Source organism: Sturnus vulgaris, chromosome 21 (assembly GCF_052056855.1).
Source record: "Sturnus vulgaris isolate bStuVul1 chromosome 21, bStuVul1.hap1, whole genome shotgun sequence".
Lineage (NCBI taxonomy): Eukaryota > Metazoa > Chordata > Aves > Passeriformes > Sturnidae > Sturnus > Sturnus vulgaris.
The window spans coordinates 2,697,117-2,717,199 of record NC_142263.1 but is presented as its reverse complement, the minus strand read 5'-3'; the positions used below and the strand labels follow the sequence as shown (position 1 = coordinate 2,717,199).

Here is a 20,083-nt window from a genome sequence, read left to right as displayed (position 1 = left end):
AATTATCTGACAGCTAAGCAGACTGTCACAAGAAAGGGAACATTACAGGAAGGGGTCAACAAAGAGACTCCTGTCAGCATTTTTACCGTTCAGTTTGATGTCCCATACATGTGACAACTTCTCTGGCTAAGTTACCAAGAATGCACTTGAATTATCTTCAGTGAAAAAAATAATTCTGGTAATCAGGCATTGCCTTGCTACGTTACAGTGACTCACATCTCAGTGCTGCTCAGATAAATGCCATTACAGAATTCCATGGTTCAGCAGAGCCTGCAAGTGGCTGAAGTATCTGATCTTGGGTGTGATGAGTCCTTTGAGGTGACATCTCTGCTGAACACAAGGGTTGCTGCTGTCCCTGACAATCTGGTTCATGGTTCCACTCTACTGGAGCAGCTATTTCACAGAACACTTTATTCCTAACAGGAGTCTGCTGTAACTGATCTTTCCAACAAATGGTGCTGTAAGATAACTTGGACTGTAAATCAGTTGCCCAAGCACAGTTAGCAAGTTCTGCTTTCATATCTGCTTAAAAGCCAAGGAAGTGGTTTTGTAGTAAAATATAGCAGTGTCTGAAATTCCTTCTTTTTTTGTTTATAAATCAGTGAAATGTGGTGGACCTATTGCAAAATTAAATGTTTGGAGGTTTTTCCCTTTGTAGTAAAGAGGAGGTAGAAAATCTGCCAAAAACCCCTGTACTCCTTTAGCTGTAGTTCAACTCCTGAGTTTGTACATGGAATAGTATTGAAATTTTCAGAATAAAAGCCTTCTAAGAAATATTTGCTGTCGTGTTTCCTAACAGTAATCTTCACCTCTGTTTGCTTTGCTTAGCTTTATAAACATGCCTGCCTCACTCACCTGAACTTCAGCCTGTTTGGGCAGGAAAACAACCTCTGTCCCAGGGAGTGATTTCTGCTCAGGAGTTCTGTACAGCCAAGAAATTCACTGTCGGCTTTACCAGCTGGGCAAGGAAGTGCCACTCTTGGCTGGTGACACTCTTGTGTAACCAAACACAGAGATTGTCACCATCAGAGTCAACTTCCTGAGACGTGAAACAGATGTGGTTCACACACTTGGTTTGGTGAGATGAAAAATGAAATGTTGCTAAAGGGAGTTTGTGTACTTAGAGACCTTGCTGATGGTTGCACCTCCATCAGAAAACTTCTCCAGACTTTCTTCAGAGCTCCTGTGCCAATCTTCTAAATCTTTGCAAAGAATTGCCTCACCTTTGACAACAGAAATGTCAAAAGTCTCTCATATCCCACCTGGGGTCAGTGCCTCAGACCTGGCACTAGCAGATGGCAGTTTGCTGGTGATTAAGGTAAATCCATCTTGCAATATCCAAGCACCTTTGATGTGGTGGTTTTGCCTAGACCTCCCTAAGAGGTGCTGCCATCTGCTTGGCCTTGCTGCTCTGATTTGTTCTGTCACAACCTTTGAGTGTAGTGCTGTGAGTTATTGCCAGGCAGAGTGCTTGGCTCTCTGCAGCTGCCTCCCTCTACCAAATTAACAAGGAAATTTAGTGCTTGATAAATGATTTGGCACTTGTTAAGCCTGCAGCCCTAGCAAAAGGAAATGTCACGTCCCAATAAGTCACTCCAGCTCTACCAGATCCAACTCCCACACCTTCAAACCTTCCCTCCCTGCAGGGGTGTGATTGGGTTGTGTTTAACCCTGCCTAGCTCATGTACAATGCCAGAGTGCCAGGTCTAGAGGACACTGCTCAAAGTGTGAAAGGGACTTTTGAGCTTGAATCTGAAATCTTCTAAGTGGCTGGAGAATGTGTGGTCAGGTTCTGGGATGCTAGGCCTCAAACACTCACTTAAATCTGAGTAAAAGAGTTGACCTATCAAGGAGTTAGGGTCTGATTTTCGTTTCTTTTAATAGCTGTCAAATGCTGTCACCTGAAAGTTTCCTGGCTTTATTGTCAAAATGTTATCTGTGTAATCTCGATCATCTATTCAAGTGATTTCTCTGAAGCTTGTTCTGTTGACTTGGTGTGCCATAGCTCAGATGTTACTTGCTCCTCACGTGCTGTTGGGGAGCCTGGGCAAAGGGGAAGTGGAGTAAAACTCTGATTATCAGCAACTGCAAACAGGCAGAGCAGAGCAGCTGGGGCATGGCCTCCTTGGAGCTGGTGCAGAGCACAGCTGATAAAGGCTGAGTGCTCCACACCAGCACGATCATCCTAAAATGGCTTTGAAGGTCCACCCTTCTTGGGACATCTTGGGCTTGAAGGTCTTCCAGAAAGAAAAATATCAGAATATTAGAGCTGATAGTTCTTCTAATAGTAGAAAACTGGAGTTTTTAAGGTGAGGACAAGCTGGATATCTGTGTGATATGACCATGAACTGACCATGACTGCATTTTCACTGTTAAAATTTTGTTTCCCTACTGACATCCTCATACAGGAGCTTTGAAAAAGTGCTGTTAACTAAACTGTTTTGTTGCACACAAGAAATGTGGGTATTGACAGGCTTGGGGGGCCAGGCTGTGGCTCAGAGAGGGAAGTGGTTTATTGATAACTTCTGTGTTAAGCAGGGCCGCGTCTGAGCTGATTTTAGTAGTGCCCAGCTCTGCCTCCTGCTGTGAGACAGGCCTGGGCTAATTGCTAGACAGGCAGCGCTTTTTTTAGCTCCACAGGGATAAAGATAAAGCTCAGACACCTCACGTGTGATGCTAAGCTTGAAATAGTGATAGCTGTCCAAGGCAGTGGATGAGCTCAGGGAGCAGAGCTCCCCTGCTGAGGTGAGAGTGAGGGCTGAAGCTGCAGGTCCAGCATGGAGAGTTCAGTGTGCTTTAAACCATGTGAGGGGGCTCAAACATTGGCTTCTTAATGGTTGAGTTGTAAATGCTTCTCCAGGAAGCCTGCTGGGTTTAGTTGAAATTGTGCAACACTGTGTGTTGTGCAGGTTTGGGGTAACGTGGGTATTTTGTCACCAAAAATAGACAAAGTCTGATATTTCCTGTGACATTCACAAAAGCTGTTTGTGGCTATACCAAGGTAATAACCTAATGTTAAACCTTTTCTTCTTTTCCAGCTCCAAAATCTGGGCATCAACCCAGCAAACATTGGGTTCAGCACTCTGACAATGGAGTCTGACAAATTCATCTGCATCAGAGAGAAAGTAGGAGAGCAGGCTCAAGTGGTGATCATTGACATGAATGACCCCAGCAACCCAATCCGGAGACCAATTTCAGCTGACAGTGCTATCATGAACCCTGCCAGTAAAGTCATTGCATTAAAAGGTATGAAATCCTGATAAAGGGCTGTTTGAAGTGGATGGAGAGCTTTCTGTAGAACTAGTTTATGACTGACTGAGGTCTCCCAGGTAATTTATGTGGGAGGATCCTGTAGCAATTTTCCACAGCTTAATGGGAGCTTAGGTCGAAGGCATTTTCAGTTCTTCTGGAGGCAGGCAGCTTCAGCTGAGGCTTTCTGCCATTTTGCTGCTCATTAGGATGGGTTTTTTTCCTTCAGTCCAAATGCTTGCAGCTTCTGAGCAGGGAGAGCTGGAAGCCAAGTGTGGGCTTTAAGGACTCATGTTAGAGGGAAATGAGACCTGATCTAAGAGAATAAGGTCTATCAACTAAACCTTTCCTTAGAGACACGAAAACTAAGGCTGGGAAGGGGGGAAATATTCCTGAAGGCTTTAGTTTGGCCTTGCTGAAAGAGACCAGTGCATATTTATTATATCAGTCAGTGATAAGAGGAGTAAAGCTATGCAGGGAGGACTTGTGTGGTGAAGGAAGTACAAGGTCAGCCAACTTGGTATCTGTGATGTTACAGAGAACAAACATTCCTCTGTAGTCTCCAGAAATGTCCATCTCTTCCCCTCAGAGGCCCAAAAGGCCTTAAGTGCAGTCATTCTAGAAATGCATGTATTGCTAATGGAAAGATTTGTATGTATCCAATGTTACCTAACTTTGACTTTAATACTGTGCTACTGTTTTGTCACAACTTTAATGCTTTCTTGTGTGTGCAGATGGTGAGTTACTTCAATTGACTGTACCTAGTACCTGTTGTGTCTTATGACAAGAAAAAGCAGAATAAAATGGCTCAGATTGATGGTGCACATCGCTGAACAGTGATGTTTAAGCAACTGAAGGCTTAAAACTCAGAGATTTTTTGTGCCCTCCCAAACAAGGGAGTCTTTAAGAATCTGAAGATTAATCCACTCAAGAACCCAAAGTGTACTTAAATCCTTGGGATCTTGACACTGAGATTTTTATGAACAGGACTGACCCTTTTGACTCAAGTCTAGATTTTGCCTTGTAATACACCTTGCCTAGCATGTAGGAATGTGTTACCTGAATGTCCTCTCCCTTGACCCTAAAGCTCCAGCTGCACTAGATGTGGAAACAAACTGCTGCCTGTAGCCTGAGTAACTCTGTAGTAGAGAGATTTCTCCAAGTTCTGGAGAAACTCCTGACTCAGCATCTTGCATCAATTGCTGAACTCATGGATTTGAGCTAAACCAGTCCTTGGTGAGTGCAGGCACTTGCCCCTGTGGCACCAGGACTTCCTCAAGCTGGGCTACAGTTGGTAACTGTAGCAGATATTCTGGCCTCCATCCAGTTTTGTGGGATCTTCTCTATTCCTCCTGGGCTACACTTCTGTGTGTTTAAATAATTCTCTCCTATAAATAGTAGAACTGGTCAGAACCTTTCTTCTCAACAGGAAGAAATAATTTCTTGTGCCACTGTGTTATAAAACCTGGTAGAAGGGACTGCAGGTGGCTGTTCAGGATGTTTGTATGCACCATTCCATGAGATTTGGAGAACTTTTCCTCTTGCCTTCTAGAGCTTGTGTTGGTCACTAGATTCCTTTCCTTGCACAGTTCCTGTCAGTCTGGTTTGCAGTCAGTAGCTGTGTATCCCACTAGTGCAACCCCAAGGTTTTGGTTAATCAGCCTGAATTACAAAAGCCCTCTGCCAACCTGACTGTTCCATGTTGTGCCCTTTTAATACTTAAAACAGATGTGGACATAGTGTTTAATGCCACTGGCATAGCTTCCCTCACAGCTCCAGAGAGCCTCAGCATGACTGTAACCTGGTTTTGATGTCTGTGAAGTATCCTCCAACCCGTTTGTGTGGCTGAAGCTTTTGTCTCCTACCATTCTCTGCATCTGTTTGATTGCTCAGTAGTGGCAAGTGGGTCCAATGAGCCCTAGGAGTGTGCCCTGGTTCAAAGCTGATCCCCGAAGGTCTGCCAGTGTAGAGCAGCTTTTTCTTGAAGGAAGTCCCCAGGGTTTAATGTCCTAGTGCAGCTCTTGTGCTCTGTCACGTGCCTAACAAATGCTGTGTCTTCTAGCTGGGAAAACGCTGCAAATCTTTAACATTGAAATGAAGAGCAAGATGAAGGCTCACACCATGACAGATGATGTCACCTTCTGGAAGTGGATCTCTCTGAACACGGTTGCCCTCGTGACGGATAATGCAGTTTACCACTGGAGCATGGAGGGCGAGTCCCAGCCCGTGAAGATGTTTGATCGCCACTCCAGCCTTGCTGGCTGCCAGATCATCAACTACAGGACTGATGCCAAGCAGAAATGGCTCTTGCTGACTGGAATATCTGCACAGGTACTTTACCTCCAGGAAGGTGTGGAAACCCCAGAGCTTGTCTTGTTGTCTCCTTCTACAGGAGCAGGACTGATCTGTTTGTTTTATTAAATGTAAATGCTTGTCTCAATCTTCAGATAACAAACTTAAGTGTAACTGAAAATCTCACATTAATATAATTGGATTTGTAATGATATTAACACTAATGCAAGGTTAAGAGTCTGGAGTTGTAAGAGGAAGCTTGAAATGGCAGCATATTGACCAATATTAAATTAAATTACTCTCACAGTGCCTGTTTTTCCTGACATTTGTTCATTCTTGTGTAGCAAAACCGTGTAGTGGGAGCAATGCAGCTGTACTCTGTGGACAGAAAAGTGTCCCAGCCCATCGAGGGACATGCAGCCAGCTTTGCACAGTTCAAGATGGAAGGGAATGCTGAAGAATCCACTCTCTTCTGTTTTGCAGTAAGAGGGCAAGCTGGGGGTAAGGTAAGGCTTGGTTCTAAATATACTGTAATCTTTAGTGACTCACCCTGGTTCTCTGCTTCCAGGAGAACAAGTGGTTTAATGCAAAAAGTTGCATTTAAGGAAGAAAGTGAAGGACTGTGTCAGTCTTGGATATGACATATGGTGCATGCAGAGCTTGGACTACCTGGTGTAGCAAGAATCTGTGAGTGGAGAAGTTAAGTGGCATGTCATGACCAGCCTAATTAGCTGCTTGAAACATGTGACTCTCAGCTTTACAGGCTAAGCTTGAGGGAAAAGCTGTTGTAATCTTTTTTTGATGCTGATCCCTGCTATCAGACTCAACTAATTTCCAAATTGTTGGATGAAAATTTTAAAAAATGAAGCAATAGTGTTGCAAGGCTAAAGAGTGGTCTAATGCCAATGCTGGAATTATGTGAGTTACAGCAAAACCAGAATAAAGCCAGAGCTGGGTTCAGAAAATCATCTTCAGAACTGTCTCTGTAGAATGTGAGCCAAGTTAAAAGAGTGCATCTAAAGTAACCTAACTGAATCCTGAAACTTCTCAGTAATTAGAGGTAACTAAAGATGATATTTAACTGTTTCCCTCACCTATGGTACATGAACACCAGATGCCACACCTTTAGCCAGTGAAAATATTTAGGAAAATTAACTTAGTTAATTAGTTTATCTTTGCATAAACTTGGGATTAAGGCTGAGCAGCAAGGAAATTGCTGTATTTTCATTGTTGAATCTATTGTTAAATAAATTAGATGCAAGAATTAATCTTATCTCTTGCACAGCTGCATATCATCGAGGTTGGCACACCACCCACTGGGAATCAGCCCTTTCCAAAGAAAGCTGTGGATGTCTTCTTTCCTCCTGAAGCACAAAGTGACTTTCCTGTTGCTATGCAGGTATGACAGCTGCAAACAGCTTCTCTTGGTGGATGTGAAAGGAGCAGGGCACTGGGAGCCAGCTGGTTAATGTGGACCTGAGGATTGGCCCTAAACTGGTGTGACTGCTGCTCCTGCTTCAGTAGTGCTAAAATAAAGGTGGAGACAAGCAGCATTCAAAAGCAGCATGTTCTTATCTATTGAAGAAATATCCATATATTTTAACTGCTTTTCAAGCTCTTCAAATATCATTCTGCTGTAATAGTACTCAAGTAAAAAATAAAACAGCACTTCTGGCTGTCCTGAAATGGCCCAGCTGTTTGCTGTGTCTCAAAAGCACCAACTCATTTATCCAGTGCCAAATTTGAGTAATCTATTTCTGTTCTGCAGATCAGTGACAAGCACGACGTGGTGTTCCTCATAACAAAGTATGGCTACATCCACTTGTATGACCTGGAAACTGGCACCTGCATCTACATGAACAGGATCAGTGGAGAGACCATTTTTGTTACTGCACAGCACGAAGCAACAGCTGGAATTATTGGAGTCAACAGAAAGGGACAAGTAAGGAAACTTGGCCTGGAAGTCACTGTTTTAGCTAATCCCACTGGCTCTTCATGAAAACACTGCAGGGTTCATAGCTGTGTCTAAAAATTTCCAGAAATGTTCACTTTGAACTCTGCTCAGAGCACGTGAGGTCTGACAGTGTTGTTAAAAAAATAAATTTGCTGTTCTATCTCCATACACATCTAACTGAACTCCTTTAAACAAGTTACTAACATTGTACAGCCATGCCTTTAGCCCACATTGATTTTGGGTGGTGTTGCTTGTTGAGCATGGGGAATATAGAGCAGAATTGTTCCTGGTGTCCTCTAGGATTGATTATTTAAGACACTGAGTGGGGGTTTTAGAAAGATCCCTGTATCCCTGAAAGATCCATTGTATCCCTTTGTTTCTACCTCTGCAAATACATTAATTAAACTATTAATTGCCTGCTTTGATGCAGACAATGGCTGACAGCGATTCTTTCTCTTTAATAAAATGACGAGTTATCAAGGGATGAAACATTTTCCATGAATACCATAACTTTCCTCTTAGAAGTTAGCTTAGCTCACTTTTGATATTTGGACTAACTGGAGGTTTTTCCTGGTGCTTTATTCAGGTGCTCTCAGTGTGTGTGGAAGAGGAGAACATCATTCCCTACATCACAAACGTGCTGCAGAATCCTGACCTGGCTTTACGGATGGCTGTCCGCAACAACCTGGCAGGGGCTGAGGAGCTCTTTGCCAGGAAATTCAATGCACTCTTTGCACAAGGGAACTATTCAGAGGCAGCAAAAGTGGCAGCTAATGCCCCAAAGGTAAAGTGTTCAGGACAGCACTGAACTCTACTGGCTTCAGCTTCTTGCTTCAGGAAAGCTCAGTGAATTTTTTAAGTGGTGAGGGCACAGTCTTGTTGCTGCTGTTGTCTCAAGTTAGTACTTGGATGTTTCACAGGTATCTGATACTGGTTGCAGGCTGGATAATCTTAGCTTGTAAAGCCCACAGAGGAGGGGAGCAATAAATGATGAAGTAATGGCTGTGATTCATAGTTTCTGGTAGTCGCCTTTACTTCTCCAGTGATGCAAAAAAGTGTGTGAAAAGACAACCTCTAGCTGAGGTTGCACCTGGAAACAGGATAAAAAAAATCCAGACTAAGACTAAATTCAGATGAGAAGAACTTGCTTGCAAGGCCAAGGATGTCCTAATTCTGAACTTAAATCTGCATTGCTACTGAAATAAATTTAATGGGTTATTATAGCACATTTTCTGTCAAAGCATCTCAGTGCCTGAGCTGATGTTCATCCATATTGCTCCTGACATTCTGGGCTGGCAAAACACAGAAATGCTTGTGACAGCTACAGTGACTACAGTGACATTACCTCCAGCTTCCTGGAGAAACTCTTGCCAAGCCACAACAGCAGAAAAGAAAATTGAAGTGGATCTCTCTCTCTCTCTCTGGCAGGGAATCCTGCGTACTCCAGACACCATACGCCGGTTCCAGAGTGTTCCAGCCCAGCCAGGGCAGACTTCCCCTCTCCTGCAGTATTTTGGCATTCTCCTGGACCAAGGGCAGCTGAACAAGTATGAGTCACTGGAGCTCTGCAGACCAGTGCTCCAGCAGGGCCGCAAGCAGCTCTTGGAAAAATGGTTAAAAGAAGATAAGGTGAGTTTGGGGTTGATACCTTCAGAGCTGTGAGGGGGAAAGGAGCAGCACTGCCTGACTGCCTCCCCCTTCCCAGGGAAACTCAGCTGGGAGCTCAGCAGTGACAGCAAAGAGCTGAGCAATAGGTGCTCACTCTACCTGTCACTATGACTCAAGTTACTGCAAGAGAATTGATCAAATACTCAGAGCTGCACTCATTCCACATTTAAAATCACAGCAGGATGTGCAGAGCATGGAAAGCTCTGAGCTGGTGCTGGGCTTTGCCAAAGCACTCCTTTGGATACTGGCTGCAAGTGCTTTGGGCTGTGATTACATCTGTGTAATTAGTTGAAGAAACATGCTGATACAATGTGTCACCCAGCTCTTTCTGGCCCTGAAAATTCATTTGTCTGCTGTAGAACAGCATGAGGAGCTGAGCCCATTAGATCACTGCTGGGAGAGTCAGCTCAGGCTATCAGGCTGGACCTTAATTTTTTCAAGAGAAGTCCAAAAGGAAGATAAATGAGGAAGAGGGTGGTAGTGCATTGCACATGGCATTGTCAGGGTGGGCTGACTGCATTTCTGTTCCTGAACAGCTGGAGTGCTCAGAGGAGCTGGGAGACCTTGTGAAATCTGTGGATCCTACACTAGCACTTAGTGTCTATCTGAGAGCCAACGTTCCAAACAAGGTCATCCAGTGTTTTGCTGAAACGGGACAAGTCCAGAAGATTGTTTTGTATGCTAAGAAGGTGAGAGAAAATTAAACTGCTGTATCTATCCTGTATTTAATAATAACTTCAGTTCTAAATGTTCATGTTCTAAAGTAGCTAGAAGTAACTGTGGGGGAATCTGAGAGCCTGTGTAGTATTTACTTTTGCCTCAAGTTTTTTATGAATAGTTACTGTTAGACTTCATACATGGGTCTTTTCCTACTTCCCCATGCAGCCTTTTCCAAAAGAGAAAATCCTGGCTGGATTGTATAATCTTCTAACAGTAGCTTTTACTCAGTTCTGTATTTAACAAGGTGTGTGCTCTTGCTGAGTTCTCACTTTTCATCATCTTTTCAGGTTGGATATACTCCAGACTGGATATTTTTGCTGAGGAATGTAATGAGAATCAGCCCTGATCAAGGACAGCAGTTTGCACAAATGCTCGTTCAAGATGAAGAGCCCCTTGCAGATATAACACAGGTAAATATTGCTATGAAGTGTTGATTTCAAAGCATTAAATTGGTAAGAGGAGCCCTACTCAAACCATCAGAGCTATGAGTTTGGGTTTAGCTTTGGAAACTGCTTTGATGCTTAAATATACCTTCAGTTCCTAATCAAAAACCTGAATTTCTTTCCTTTTTTTTTTTTTGCAGATTGTGGATGTCTTTATGGAATATAATTTAATCCAGCAATGTACAGCGTTTCTGCTGGATGCACTGAAGAATAATCGTCCCTCAGAAGGTCCCCTGCAAACACGTTTACTTGAGATGAACCTCATGCACGCCCCTCAGGTGTGTGCTCAGGCTTCCCGGAGCTGGGCATGGCAAACACTGGTGGGCAGTGCTCAGGAACTGAGTCAAAATGTTCCGTGTTCCTTCTAGGTTGCAGATGCCATCCTGGGAAACCAAATGTTTACTCACTATGACCGGGCTCACATAGCTCAGCTGTGTGAGAAGGCTGGTTTGCTGCAGAGAGCACTGGAGCACTTCACAGACCTGTACGACATCAAGCGTGCAGTGGTTCATACTCACCTCCTCAATCCTGAGGTAAGGCATCAAACACCCTGCATCTGCAAATGCAGCCTTTAATAACTGCTCTCCTGCTCAGGTCTGAAGTGCCTTGTGTGTCTTTGCAGTGGTTAGTGAATTATTTTGGGTCCTTGTCAGTAGAAGACTCTCTGGAGTGTCTGCGTGCGATGTTGTCTGCTAACATCCGTCAGAACCTGCAGATCTGTGTCCAGGTAGCTTCCAAATACCACGAGCAGCTGTCAACACAGTCACTCATTGAGCTCTTTGAGTCCTTCAAGAGCTTTGAAGGTGAGTCTGTACTTCTGCAAGAGCAGCTGGTGCTCACCTCATTACAGATGTGTGAATGAAGGACTGTCTGTCTGCTGAAATCTAGAATGTCATAATGAACTTAAGTAGTTAGGCCTCAAACTTTCTGTCTTGAAAAAGATCTGAACCTTAAAGTTTCCCTGTTTAGGATGGATATCACTATTCAATTGTATCATTTGTTTTTCTGAAATCCTGGGAAATGTTTGGAGCTTTAGAAAAACCTAGAATGCTGGCCTTTTGCCCTTGTCCAAAATGGGTGTCTTAAATTTCTGTAGTCTTCGGGATCTCTACTTTTAAATGAGACCAGCAAATAGTGTGTTGACTGTTTCTCTCCAGGTTTGTTTTATTTCCTGGGCTCCATTGTAAACTTCAGCCAGGATCCAGATGTGCACTTCAAGTACATTCAAGCTGCCTGCAAGACAGGGCAAATTAAAGAAGTGGAAAGAATCTGCAGGGAAAGTAACTGCTATGATCCAGAACGTGTTAAAAACTTCCTCAAGGTAATGTTTGGGTGACACTGGACTGTCTGGGGTTGTTTGGGGTTCTGATAAAACATGGTGTGTCACTAGTGAAATGAGGCAGCTCTGTGAAAATAGATGAGTTTTAACCTTTGCACTTAAGGATCCGAGTGTCCTCAAACCAGAGGTATCTGCCATGTTGACAGTGCCTCATAATGAAGTGTGAGCCTGAAATATTGTCTAAAAAATGAGAATGTCAGGTCAGTTCCTCACTGCTCTTGGTAAGGTCAATCTGGCTTCAACTCTTAACCTGTAGTAAATGTACCAGCTTACCTAGAACTTTTTTTAAATGTCTGCTATAAGATAGGAAACAGTTTACTTAACTTGAGAACACCCTTAGTGCCAAATGAGTTGATAACTTAATGCTTATTTTCAGTGTCATCAACTCCAACTGAGCAACTACAGAAACAGCAAATGAATAGAGTCAGTTAATTCCATAAATGCTTTCAGGTTCAGGGCTGATCTGTCTTACTCCTACACACTGAAATTTCAGTCAGGTGAGCCATGGTTTAGCTCTGCTGGGAGATGCCAGTCAGTGGGAATATATCCTGACTGATCCAGAGCATTGGTGGAGAGTAGGAAAAGGTGGTGTGCTCAAAGTTCAGATTCTGTAGTTCTAGTTCTGAGCTTATTGACAAGCACAACACTCTGAGAAATACCCGAGGAACCGTGTGGGAGGGGAAAACTTTATCTGGGAACATTTCCTGCCTTCATGTTTGTTGGTTACATAGCATAGTCTTAGATTTTGCTGATCATATCTGAAGATGGCAAAACTCTTCCCCAGAGAATTCTCTAAAACTAACCTGGTGTCACCGAGGTGTAAGGTATGTAATTTGATCAAGCCACCTAAGATATGTTATCAAGCTGTCAAATTCCTGATGAAAGTTATTGTCTTTTGTGCTGTTCCATGTCTGGAATGTGCAGGACATGTACCAGGTAAATCTCCCAGTACAGGCCTCCCTGTGTAAAGTCCTTAAGTGTAATTTATATGTAGGATTATATTCTGGGATGTGCATGTTGGAATAAGTGATCTGAAATATGCATCCGGAATACTGTCTGCCACATAGACTAAGCTTCTGTACTGTAACCATTGTAACCTTATGCTGAAAGTTGGAATGCTTTTAGATAATTAATCTGGTAAGCAATTTAAGTAGTACTGCTATAGAGCTTAATTGTTACTGTTCTCTAAATCCATGGTTAGGGGGTATCACAAGGCACATGGCACTCAAAGTCAATTCTGTATATCAGTTTTACATTATGAACCACAACTCAATCTAGTCTTGGTTAAATTTCTTTTGAAATCCCAGAGTGCTAATCCTGCACACCAAACATCAGTGGCGACTAAAAATATTCTCTATAGCCTAGGCTTGTAATAGTTGTATTGTGTTGTAAAACTCTGTAGAGTCTGCCATGCAAAGGAGCAGGGTTAAACTCCAAAAAGCTTCTTGCTCCTCACGCCCTGCAGTGGGTGTGAGTGCTCCCACTTGCTACATATTGCAAACAATGAGCTGAACAACAAGCTGTCATTATTTGGTTGACTGTTGAGTTTTGGCTTTCCAAATTCAGCTGCTTTGACAGTTTAAGTGACTGTATTATTTGTCTGCTGAACTCCAAGAGCAAAACCAAATTACTAAAGCTCTTCTCTTTCTAGGAAGCTAAACTCACTGACCAGCTGCCTCTCATCATTGTGTGCGACCGCTTTGACTTTGTCCACGACTTGGTGCTCTATTTGTATAGAAATAATCTCCAAAAATATATTGAGATTTATGTACAGAAGGTAGGTGACAGCTTGTCCCTTGGCTTCAGTGAGCTGATCAATCTTTACAGTATTATTTACAACTACAGGCATCATGTTTGAGTATTTTGCAAATAGTATAGCTTTATACCTGAGACTGACATTTAAGTGATTATTAGTGGCCTCCAGCAAATTAGTCCTGATGTGAGTCAGATCTCATTCTTCAGTCAAGTTAAGCTGTAACTCCCATTCATGTGCCACTTGAAGGAGGAAGACTTGGTAGAATAACTTAAGAGTTGTTGGGGTGATTTTAAGCCTCAACGTTTTGGAGGGGAGAGGAGGGGAAGTTTTCCTTTTAACTTCCTGGAGGGACAAGGTGGATTGCTCAGGGAACTGAATGAGCCACTGGGCTGGGATGGGAACACCTGTTGACTGAAGAATTGACTTTTAAGCTTGTTCAGAACCTCAAGAGGCTGGGAGTAAAGGCAGGAAGATGGAGTCAATCTTAACAAGTGACTTTCATGTGGAGTTCTGTGGGATAAGTATTGCCTGCCTTGCTCCCTGACAACACCCTTTAAACTTTTTAAATGCTCCTCTGTAGGTGAATCCAAGCCGTCTGCCAGTTGTTATTGGGGGGCTGCTTGATGTGGATTGCTCTGAAGATGTGATCAAGAACCTCATCCTTGTAGTGAGAGGTCAATTTTCAACTGATGAACTCGTTGCAGAGGTTGAGAAAAGAAACAGGTACTAAACTTCTGCAAGTCTCTCACCAGTTCCCAGTCTGGCAGTGTTTGCTGCTCATCCATCAGTGCATGGCACACAGCTGAAGCTGGTACTGACACGAGCAGAAGCTGCCACTGGGTAAAAACCAGCTCTGATTCTGATGGGGGGATCTCTCCAGATAACTTTGGTGTGTTTTCTTCATAGTGTCAGAAACTTACACCATTATAATAATGAATCACAATGTGGGTTAGAACAGAGCACTGTAACTCTGGTTTAGTTCCTGACTGTATCCTACACCAAGACTGGCTTCCAGAGTGTAGAAATTATGCAATTGGATATTTATTTACTCAACCTCCTAACGTGAAAATCACTTCCTTCTAGGCTGAAGCTGCTTCTGCCCTGGCTGGAAGCAAGAATTCACGAGGGCTGTGAGGAGCCTGCCACTCACAATGCACTGGCCAAGATATACATTGACAGCAACAACAACCCAGAGAGATTCCTGCGTGAGAATCCCTACTATGACAGCCGTGTTGTTGGCAAGTACTGTGAGAAGAGGGACCCTCACCTGGCCTGTGTGGCTTACGAGCGTGGACAGTGTGATCTGGAGCTGATTAATGTATGTATGCCCAAGCAGCTGCCTTGTGGTTGAGTTCTAACTTCAGTGTCAAGGGGTACATAGGAAGCTTTACAACAAAAGCATGTATTTCCTAAAATGTATTAAGCTGGGAAGTGCATGCTGCTAACACGGGAGAGGAGGTGACTGTTTAACCTCCCTCTGCAGCTTCATGAGAAATGGGAAACTCTCCTGCCCATCCTAAAACGGGAGGGTAATGAAGTACCAAAGGCTGAGGTTTCTAGTCTGCCCCTCAGTTCAGAGTTACAGTACAGTTGTCTGTAGGCTCCATAGCTGTGCCTTCCCTCTGAGCAAGCTGTGCCTTTATGCAGGTGTGCAATGAGAACTCCCTCTTCAAGAGTCTCTCGCGCTACTTAGTTCGTCGTAAGGACCCCGAGCTCTGGGCCAGTGTGCTACTGGAAAGCAACCCCTACAGAAGACCCCTGATTGACCAGGTACAGCTGGCAGGACATTCACAGCCTTGCCTGTCCTCACTGGATTTGCAGAACCTGACATGGACAATGTCATTTGTCCATGCCTTGTCTGCCTGCAGGTTGTCCAGACTGCTCTGTCAGAGACCCAGGACCCCGAGGAAGTCTCTGTCACTGTGAAGGCCTTCATGACTGCAGATCTTCCCAATGAGCTCATTGAACTGCTGGAGAAAATAGTTCTGGATAATTCAGTGTTCAGTGAGCACAGGTATGTGAAATGAAAACTAAATCTCAGGAAACTTGGAGTTATTGCTATAATGTGAAGCAGCAATACCTTCTGCAGAGGGGAGGATGAGTTTCCTGATCATTATTTGATAAGTGCTATTTCTTTCCCTCTTCAGGAATCTGCAGAACCTTCTGATCCTTACAGCTATCAAGGCTGACCGCACCCGTGTCATGGAGTACATCAACCGCCTGGATAACTATGATGCCCCTGATATAGCCAACATTGCCATCAGCAATGAGCTTTTTGAGGAGGCATTCGCTATCTTCAGGAAGTTTGATGTCAACACATCAGCTGTACAGGTATCTTCAATTCTCAGGTTGTAAAAACTCCCTGTGCATCCCCACACAAGGACTTTGCTGGTGACTTCAGTGCTTAACCCCAATTAGCAAAGTGCCCAAAGCTGCTCAGTCTTACAAAGCAGAACAAAAGTTGTTCATTGAAACTTTGTAAGCTTAAAATCACTCACGCTGTGTGGCTTGTATGGAGTTACTCCCTCTTTTAAAAGCTGTGGATGCACTGAGGAGCTTACATAAACCACAGCTTAGTGTGTTGTAAAAGTGCCCTTTATGAGAATGGCTGATCCTGGTTATCCTTTTCCCAGGTGTTGATAGAGCACATTGGGAACCTGGACCGCGCGTACGAGTTCGCCGAGCGCTGCAATGAGCCTGCAGTGTGGAGCCAGCTGGCCAAAGCACAGCTCCAGAAGGGGATGGTAAAGGAAGCCATTGACTCCTACATTAAAGCAGATGATCCTTCCTCATACATGGAAGTTGTTCAAGCTGCTAATGCCAGTGGTATGATTTAAGTTTTATTTACATCTTGGCTGTTGATGTTGCTCAGCTCTTTTGCCTGGTCTGCTCAAACTGCAGTTCTGCCAGACTGTATCTTGATGCAAGTAGAGGAATCTGGCCCTTCAAGGACTGCCCTAAATAAGAATGGGAAAAGGTAGTGTATTCCATCTGTAGGTAATCAGTGGTCTATAATTTCCTTTAGCTAGGTGGAGACTTCTTTCAGAGTCTTGGTATGAAGTTAAATAAGATTTTAGTTAGGCCCATTCTAAGATGATTTGCTTATGAGCGGTGTGAAGGTTGTTGATTGTTGGGGAATAGCTGTAGAAATATATCAGAATTAGGTTCAGCTGATTGTTTAAGTTAAGCACAAGTGTCCCCAATGGTAGGAAATAAACATTCTGAACTCCTTTCCATAGGAAACTGGGAAGAACTGGTGAAGTATCTGCAGATGGCACGCAAGAAGGCTCGGGAGTCGTACGTGGAAACAGAATTAATCTTTGCTCTTGCTAAAACAAACCGCCTGGCAGAGCTAGAGGAGTTCATCAATGGCCCCAACAATGCACACATCCAGCAGGTGAGACAGACTGGCTTTGTTTTGCTGACTCACAGAGGGGTGTTGGGAATTCTGTCTCTTTGGGTATACACATAGATCTTGGCCTTTAAATCCATTTTGACAAGAGCTTGAATGACACACATTTAATGTAATCCACTGGCTGAAAATGTGCAGGAATAACCTGGCTGTGCTGTGCCCCAGGTTGGTGATCGCTGCTATGATGAGAAGATGTATGAAGCAGCCAAGCTGTTGTACAACAACGTGTCCAACTTCGGCCGTTTGGCCTCGACCTTGGTGCACCTGGGCGAGTACCAGGCGGCCGTGGATGGTGCTCGGAAAGCCAACAGCACTCGCACGTGGAAAGAGGTGAATTCACTGGCTCTGAGCTCAGGGGATTTCAAAGCTGGGGCCTGTTCAGAAGCTTTGATTATAAGCAGTAACACAACTCTCAATTCCAGGTCTGCTTTGCTTGTGTGGATGGAAAAGAATTCCGCCTGGCTCAGCTGTGTGGGCTCCATATTGTAGTGCATGCAGATGAGCTGGAAGAGCTAATCAACTATTACCAGGTAATTAAGATGACTCCCGTTGTACAGTCCGTTCTGTCATGGCAACCCTGTCAAAATCTGGATTCTGGATGGTTCCTGATGTGAAATGTCTCTGTCTGTGTCTCTAAGGATCGTGGCTACTTTGAAGAGCTGATCACTATGTTGGAAGCAGCACTTGGACTGGAGCGAGCACACATGGGAATGTTCACAGAGCTGGCAATTCTCTACTCCAAGTTCAAGCCACAGAAGATGAGGGAGCACTTGGAGCTGTTCTGGTCCAGAGTCAACATTCCCAAGGTGAATGTCTGAGGCTTAAAATTTAGCTGAAGACACATCTTTTTGGGCTGTCTGTACCCTGGCTTTTGCACGAGCAGCTCCTGAGATTATTAATGGCACTGATGGAAATTCCAGTTAACAAATATTGCTAATTCTACCTTTTGCTTAGGTTCTGAGAGCTGCAGAACAAGCCCATCTCTGGGCAGAACTGGTGTTCCTGTATGATAAGTATGAAGAATATGATAATGCCATAATCACAATGATGAATCACCCAACAGATGCTTGGAAAGAAGGCCAGTTCAAAGATATCATCACTAAGGTATTGCTTTCCTAGTGAAAGTTATGTCTGTTTTTCATTTGGATTTCCCCACAATCAAACTCCTGCTCTGAACATGAATCTCTACTCCTCTCTAGGTGGCCAATGTGGAGCTGTACTACAAGGCAGTTCAATTCTATTTGGAATTTAAGCCCCTGTTGCTCAATGATCTGCTGATGGTGTTGTCCCCTCGGCTTGACCACACTCGTGCTGTCACTTTCTTCACAAAGGTAATTTTCCTGCTATCCAGCTCAAAGCAACAGCTGGGAAAGCATTGAGCTGTGGTACCATTCTAAAGTGCTTAGCTACTCCCCTGCCTGCCAGGGAAGATGCTAAGAGACTTCCACAAAAACTGACTTAAATGTGTCTGTGATTCCTTGAAGGTTAAACAGCTGCCCCTGGTTAAGCCTTACCTGCGCTCTGTTCAAAATCACAACAACAAATCAGTCAATGAGTCCCTCAACAACCTCTTCATTATTGAAGAAGATTACCAGGTATGTCTTGTCTTGAAGCACTTAATTCTGGATTTACCTCATATTCTCAGCCTTTGTTTAATGTGTAGAAACAGAGTTTTCTTTCTCATTTTCAGTAGTTTTTACCTGCTTGCTATTAAGTCCTGAAATGATGTTTTCCAGCGCTTCAAACTGAATTAGTGGTGAGGATCCAAGGATTAAATGGAAAAGTGTTAGTGGCTTTCTGAAAGCATTTGGTACCATTCCTATTGGGGATAGAGTGGCTACTTTGTTATGAGTGTGACAGCTTTTATTTAAGGCATGCAAACAGTGGGTGCTACGAAAAGGATTCACAGAAGAGGCAAACAGTTGTGATGTCTGGCTGTTCTCCTGTTTTCAGAGAACAGCTGCCTGATATTCAGAGACTCTTAACCATTCTGAAAAACACTCTAAACTCCCTGTGTGTCAAATAGCAGCTTCTCAAATAAAACAGCAAATCTCTGCAGATCTGGCTGGAATACTTTATCCTCCTGCAAGCAGGAATACAGAACTAATGGAAAACGTTTGCATTTTGTGGGTGCAGTTGTACATCTGAGGTGTGACTTTTTTTTTTTTCCTGCTTCACTCAGGCTCTTAGGACTTCTATAGATGCTTATGACAACTTTGACAACATTTCTCTTGCCCAACGTTTGGAGAAACACGAGTTAATAGAATTCCGGAGAATCGCCGCTTATCTCTTCAAAGGCAACAACCGCTGGAAGCAGAGTGTGGAGCTGTGCAAGAAGGACAGGCTGTACAAGGTGAGACAGCAGCCAGGGCAGCTGCAGCAGCTTTGCCTTGCTGGCCCTAAGGGGAGCTTAGTGAACAGCACATTGTGGGTTGTTGTGTCTGTCCCCTTGCAGGATGCCATGCAGTACGCCTCTGAATCCAAAGATACTGAGCTGGCAGAAGAGCTGCTGCAGTGGTTCTTGCAGGAGAACAAGAGGGAATGCTTTGGTGCTTGTCTCTTCACCTGCTACGATCTCCTAAGGCCGGATGTTGTCTTGGAAACAGCGTGGAGGCACAACATTATGGACTTTGCCATGCCATACTTCATTCAGGTCATGAAGGAATACTTGACCAAGGTAAGAGCAGGTGCCTCTCCTACACCCAGAGCCTGTTAGTCACTGTGGTGAATGCCTTGAGACTGTCTGCTTGCTACTAACATTGATTTGGGCTTTGTCCAATGTCTGTCTGTCCATGTCCACACTTACTTTTCAGTCCATCTGGGGAGAGACTTCGCCCTCTAAGAGGCTGAAACACTTGCAGGCTCCACCCTCTACCAATTACAGAACCTACATCAGTAGTATTTGCCTGACCCTGGGCAGTGTCTAAAGTAGTTCCAGGCTCCAGGCATTTCCTGTGTTGTGTCAGTCAGGAATCCCAGCTGGGATCAAGCTTTAACTATATTCTAGACTGTGTACTAAAACAGCTTTATAGCTAGACCTGGAGATAACTTACTCTGCTATGCATTTAACTCTAAAATGTGGCTCTGACACTTAATGGCACTAATTATAACTCAAATCTTCTGTGAAGTGACTCAGGATGGGTGAACTCCTTGGTAATGCTCTGACAGACTTGAACAGACTTGAGTTAAATCCAACTGTCACTAGAAAGATTTTCCCAGCTGAAGCTTTTGGGAGTATCTTCCAGTGAAA

At 43.8% G+C, this 20,083-nt stretch overlaps 1 protein-coding gene across 2 annotated transcripts in view; it reads left to right on the top strand.

Annotated features, from left to right (window-relative positions):
* The window catches only part of CLTC (clathrin heavy chain), a 29,707-nt gene that overhangs the window by 4,599 nt on the left and 5,025 nt on the right, over nucleotides 1-20,083 (top strand). For both annotated transcript variants that reach the window (XM_014876452.2, XM_088177205.1), the window contains exons 2-30: nucleotides 3,039-3,246; nucleotides 5,312-5,580; nucleotides 5,886-6,047; nucleotides 6,827-6,940; nucleotides 7,310-7,483; nucleotides 8,082-8,279; nucleotides 8,924-9,124; nucleotides 9,700-9,852; nucleotides 10,171-10,293; nucleotides 10,467-10,604; nucleotides 10,695-10,859; nucleotides 10,949-11,129; nucleotides 11,484-11,647; nucleotides 13,317-13,442; nucleotides 14,002-14,144; nucleotides 14,505-14,739; nucleotides 15,069-15,191; nucleotides 15,290-15,435; nucleotides 15,569-15,752; nucleotides 16,055-16,247; nucleotides 16,661-16,818; nucleotides 16,999-17,163; nucleotides 17,256-17,363; nucleotides 17,472-17,639; nucleotides 17,788-17,937; nucleotides 18,033-18,164; nucleotides 18,318-18,428; nucleotides 19,016-19,186; nucleotides 19,289-19,510. In XM_014876452.2, coding sequence (XP_014731938.1) covers nucleotides 3,039-3,246; nucleotides 5,312-5,580; nucleotides 5,886-6,047; nucleotides 6,827-6,940; nucleotides 7,310-7,483; nucleotides 8,082-8,279; nucleotides 8,924-9,124; nucleotides 9,700-9,852; nucleotides 10,171-10,293; nucleotides 10,467-10,604; nucleotides 10,695-10,859; nucleotides 10,949-11,129; nucleotides 11,484-11,647; nucleotides 13,317-13,442; nucleotides 14,002-14,144; nucleotides 14,505-14,739; nucleotides 15,069-15,191; nucleotides 15,290-15,435; nucleotides 15,569-15,752; nucleotides 16,055-16,247; nucleotides 16,661-16,818; nucleotides 16,999-17,163; nucleotides 17,256-17,363; nucleotides 17,472-17,639; nucleotides 17,788-17,937; nucleotides 18,033-18,164; nucleotides 18,318-18,428; nucleotides 19,016-19,186; nucleotides 19,289-19,510 — 4,785 coding nt within the window. The remainder of the gene's footprint in view (nucleotides 1-3,038; nucleotides 3,247-5,311; nucleotides 5,581-5,885; nucleotides 6,048-6,826; nucleotides 6,941-7,309; nucleotides 7,484-8,081; nucleotides 8,280-8,923; nucleotides 9,125-9,699; nucleotides 9,853-10,170; nucleotides 10,294-10,466; nucleotides 10,605-10,694; nucleotides 10,860-10,948; nucleotides 11,130-11,483; nucleotides 11,648-13,316; nucleotides 13,443-14,001; nucleotides 14,145-14,504; nucleotides 14,740-15,068; nucleotides 15,192-15,289; nucleotides 15,436-15,568; nucleotides 15,753-16,054; nucleotides 16,248-16,660; nucleotides 16,819-16,998; nucleotides 17,164-17,255; nucleotides 17,364-17,471; nucleotides 17,640-17,787; nucleotides 17,938-18,032; nucleotides 18,165-18,317; nucleotides 18,429-19,015; nucleotides 19,187-19,288; nucleotides 19,511-20,083) is intronic.